Source organism: Sceloporus occidentalis, unplaced genomic scaffold (assembly GCF_023333645.1).
Source record: "Sceloporus occidentalis isolate IW3139 unplaced genomic scaffold, rSceOcc1.0.p SCAF_365, whole genome shotgun sequence".
Lineage (NCBI taxonomy): Eukaryota > Metazoa > Chordata > Lepidosauria > Squamata > Phrynosomatidae > Sceloporus > Sceloporus occidentalis.
In genome coordinates this window covers 489,540-493,908 of record NW_028317345.1, presented here as the reverse complement: position 1 = coordinate 493,908, position 4,369 = coordinate 489,540, and the positions used below count along the sequence as shown (strand labels likewise).

General features: G+C 44.0%; 1 protein-coding gene across 1 annotated transcript; it reads right to left on the bottom strand.

Annotated features, from left to right (window-relative positions):
• Positions 1–1,271: 1,271 nt before the first annotated feature.
• On the bottom strand, positions 1,272–2,120 carry LOC149273603 (protein FAM181A-like). Its single transcript, XM_089506137.1, has one exon. The coding sequence runs from the start codon at positions 2,118–2,120 to the stop codon at positions 1,272–1,274; it is 849 nt and encodes a 282-aa protein (XP_089362263.1).
• Between the last annotated feature and the right edge of the window lie 2,249 nt (positions 2,121–4,369).

The following is a 4,369-nucleotide window of genomic DNA, read 5'->3' as shown; positions in this document are numbered from 1 at the left end:
ACAACGTGCAAGTGTTATGTTTTTTTTTTTATATAAAAACAAATTATACATTTTCAATATGCTATAAAAGTAAACTTTAAATTTGATTAACTTTCCCCAGACAGGGATATTGCTTAAAATGGGACATTTCTAAAACATTTTAACGTGATATATGGATATGATCTAATGGTGTTAACATACAAAAAGGTGTCTCTTTTGTATGTTATCCCTTATGGATCCCTTATAGCCTCATTGATCGGTAAACAATAATTTCACTTTTTTTTGCAATTTTTTTTTTAAATAATATAAAAATCCAGATCTACATTTTTTAGGTGGTTAGAGATCGCATGGTGATGACATTAGGTAGAATCCCATGTGTGTTTAAATTCCCTCGCCGTATTAGCCTCTACCACTTCTGCTGGGAGGCAGTTCCACTTATCTACCACCCTGAAGCTCCAACATACCCTGAAATCTTAAACATCAGGTGACACGTATCGCTAAACCATTCTGCGAACTGCAAAACATTGTGCCGGTTACTATTTGATTGAGCATCGTTTTGTACCGAATGGTGGCAACTGATAAATCTTAGTTTGACTGCCCAGGAGAGGCAAAATGTTCATAAACAAAATTAGTCAATTTCCATGATACTTAATTAATCAGGTTTTAATTAAAACAATTTTTGCATCCCAGTTTTTTTGTTTTTTTTTATGTATTTCCTTTAAAATTCTCAAAAAATTCAAAACACAATTTATTCAGAAAAAAAGATGAGCGCTATCGTATAAATAGCTTTTTTTTTTTTAATTGGTGACCTTAACAATTTCTAAACAATAAATTAAATCCTGTCTATTTACCCAGCCTTCAGCAACTATTATAATAGCAATAATTAGGAAAAATAAGACGATTCCTTGTAAATTGCCCTAATATACAAATTGAAGTTTGTCAAACTAAATACATATCTGAGCGCTGGTTGCCATGAGAACATATGTACAAAAACATACATGTATTGGCACGGCGCACATTACCAATTACCAGCATTTCTCATTAACGTTTGCAGCAGCAAAGCACTTTAAGCCTTTGATAGATGGGAGCTGAAATAGTTAATCAATGTGATAATAATAATACGGTGATAAAGTATCCAGTTGGGTGGGAACGTTCTTTAAATAGAATGTGACATACAAAGCCGTTTAGTAGATGAGGGCCACGCAGGTCTCTGATCTAGTAAAGCGTGTGGTTAAAAAGTCACCAAAAGACACCAAAACCCGTAAAGACGTCGTACGTGGCCTCGGCCGCGGTTATATGTATCCGAACACATTGAACAGGGAGGGGGCGACGGGCGGCTTCGTAGGAATGGGTTTCAGGACCACGTGCCGGTAAATCCTCTGCCCCGACTCTTTATACAAGTGCTGGATCTCCACGGCCGGCGCCGCCGTTTTGCTCCACAGAGCCAGGGCGGTCAGGGGGTGGTGAGAGAGGGTTTGGTGGTTCGGTTGGTGTATCGCTTGTCCGTGGTACTGAAAGGCGCAACAGCCACAAAAATCCCCTCGCTCGGCGCACGAAGCCAAAGATGGAACTTTTCCAGAGTCTTTCTCCCCGAAAGAGCGGGCGCGGAGGCCAGCGGAGCGTTCATGGATGGCCACGTTTTTAATTCTCTTGCACTCTTCTCGGGGAAACGAGGCATCGGCCTCTTCTTTATACAAGATGTCGAGTCTCGAGGGGCACTCCATGGCTAGGAGGCTGGAAGAAGGTCTCGGTTCTTCCCAAAACGAGGGAGGCAGCTGTCTGTTCCTCATGGGCACCTGCTCCGGCCTTTCAGCCTCCATATGCTCCTCTCGGTGGCGCATGTCCCCAATTACGTTCTCCCCGGCCTCAAATGCTCCAGGAACCTTTCCGCCCAAGCTTGTGTTGTGTGAAGCGGAACCGTGCCTGTCCGTCAAACTTTTCCTCCCCGCCACGCTTTTGCTCGAGTGACTCCGAGGCAATCTGGAATATTTCTGAGAAAATCGCTTTAACTGCTTCTGCAGATATTTTCGGTGATCCACCGACCTCCTGCACGGAGCCGATTTGTCCAAGGCAGCCTTGATGTCACATGATGCCAAATTCACGAAATTGAGCAGGGTCTTCACCTCGCTGTCAGATGCCATGAAAAAAAAAACCCCCAAAAAATAGAATGCTCCAAAACAACAGGAAACAATCTAGAAAAAAAAAAAAGAATTTTAGAAATGAAATTTAAATGTAATATTCCTAGACGCTCGACGCTCGGCATTTCCAGGATTTGGTTTCACCTTTAAAAATGGTGATTTCCAGAACAGCCAAACCCAGCACGCTTATAAATTAAGGTTTGTTTTTTTTCCAGAGAAATTCCAAAATAAAGAATGGTGCCGGCGTGCGCTCAGCCTACTTACTCAGATATCGCCGGCATGCATGTCTGCACCGAGGAAGCCTCGAGGCCAATCTCGTTAACAACGCAAACCTCCGAAGACGCAGAAAGAAGCGGCGCTTTCCAGAATATTTGGGAGCAAACTGAATGAATCGAAACCACTTCTAGTTGGGGGGGGGGGGGGGGACATGTTCGACCAATCAGAATCCACTTTCTGGATACAAAGAATCCCAATCAGGCTTTAACCTCTGAGTTCCGACATTCTTTTCCATTACAAATTGTAACCGTGGTAATAGCTACGAAAAAATAAAAAATCACTAATAAACACCGCCAATTGTCTTATTATGATTTTTTTGGCCCCGTTTCTCCCGTCACGCCCCCTCCCCAACGATAAAACACACGATATCCCGATTTAGTGAAGATGGGTAGAGAGCGCCTTTAATTCTTCGGTCTGGGACGGTCCATGCCTCGGTAGAAGAGAACAATACTAGTATTAAAGACAAGCCAAGCCTACTTTCCGCCAGGCAAGTCATTCTTTTCTTTAAAACCCCCTTCTTTTCTCCTTTTTTTTTTTTTTTTTTTGGAGGGGGTGATGTCAGAAAGGTAAAAAAAAAAAAAAAAAAAAAAAAAAAAAAAGAAGAAAGAAAGAAGAAAAGAGAAAGAGGACTCTAAAGCGATGGGCAGATATCCATGGAAAGGAAGTTTGAGGGCTCAAGAATCTTGTCTTTATATTTGCCCCCTCAATTGAAGCGCACAAAAGCTGAATTATCCATTCAAATCCGGCGGACAAAGGGCTCGGGTCGGATGGCGCTCCGGCTTCTGTAGTCAAACAGAGACTTAAAGCGAGTCGTCGGGACGAGGGATCGGCGGACAAAGCCCCATAGAAGCGCTATCAGCAAACATTCTCCTGGTTCGTGTTACAGGGGTCTCCATGGTACCCCCGAGGCAGAGGGACAATGGCGCAAGTTTGCACACTCGGCAACTGTCACCCGGCCAACACGGGGACGATCGCTTTAACCCCGTGAATCCTGAATGGAACCCAGAAGAGCCCGGCCGGGTTCCGTGTGAGTCGCAGGTTGGGGTCATTGGAGATCCAAAAAACAACTTGAGAAGAGGAGGGATAATAAAACGTTTATTAAACGCCTCCTTCCACGGAGGAGAAAATAACTGAAACTCTCTGGGAAATGGAAAGACTTTCCGGGACGCTGCGGGGTGCAGATGGTTCTTTCCAGATCCGCTTCCGGAGCTTTGTCTGTTCTGCTGAAAAATATATAATCCAACGTTTCCGTGAAGATCTACTTTGTTTAACTGCCATAAGTGATGCCGCTGGTCGCCCCACTGTGTCCTACACCTTAAGAATCATCGCGTCTTAACGTGCCCTTAAAGGGGGAACCCCCGGCGCTGTATACAGTAATAACCCCCAACGCTGTATACAATAATAACCTCCGGCGCTGTATCCAGTAATAACCCCCAGCACTGTATACAATAATAACCCCCAGCGCTGTATACAATAATAACCCCCGGCGCTGTATACAGTAATATAACCCCCGGCGCTCTATCCAGTAATAACCCCCAGCACTGTATACAGTAATATAACCCCCCAGCGCTGTATACAGTAATATAACCCCCCAACGCTGTATACAATAATAACCCCCAGCGCTGTATACAATAATAACCCCCGGCGCTGTATACAGTAATAACCCCCAGCGCTGTATACAATAATAACCCCCGGCGCTGTATACAGTAATATAACCCCCGGCGCTGTATACAGTAATATAACCCCCCAGCACTGTATAGAGTAATATAACCCCCAGCGCTGTATACAGTAATATAACCCCCCAGCGCTGTATACAGTAATATAACCCCCAGCGCTGTATACAGTAATATAACCCCCAGCGCTGTATACAGTAATATAACCCCCCAGCGCTGTATACAGTAATATAATCCCCGGCGCTGTATACAGTAATATAACCCCAAGCGCTGTATACAGTAATATAACCCCCAGCACTGTAT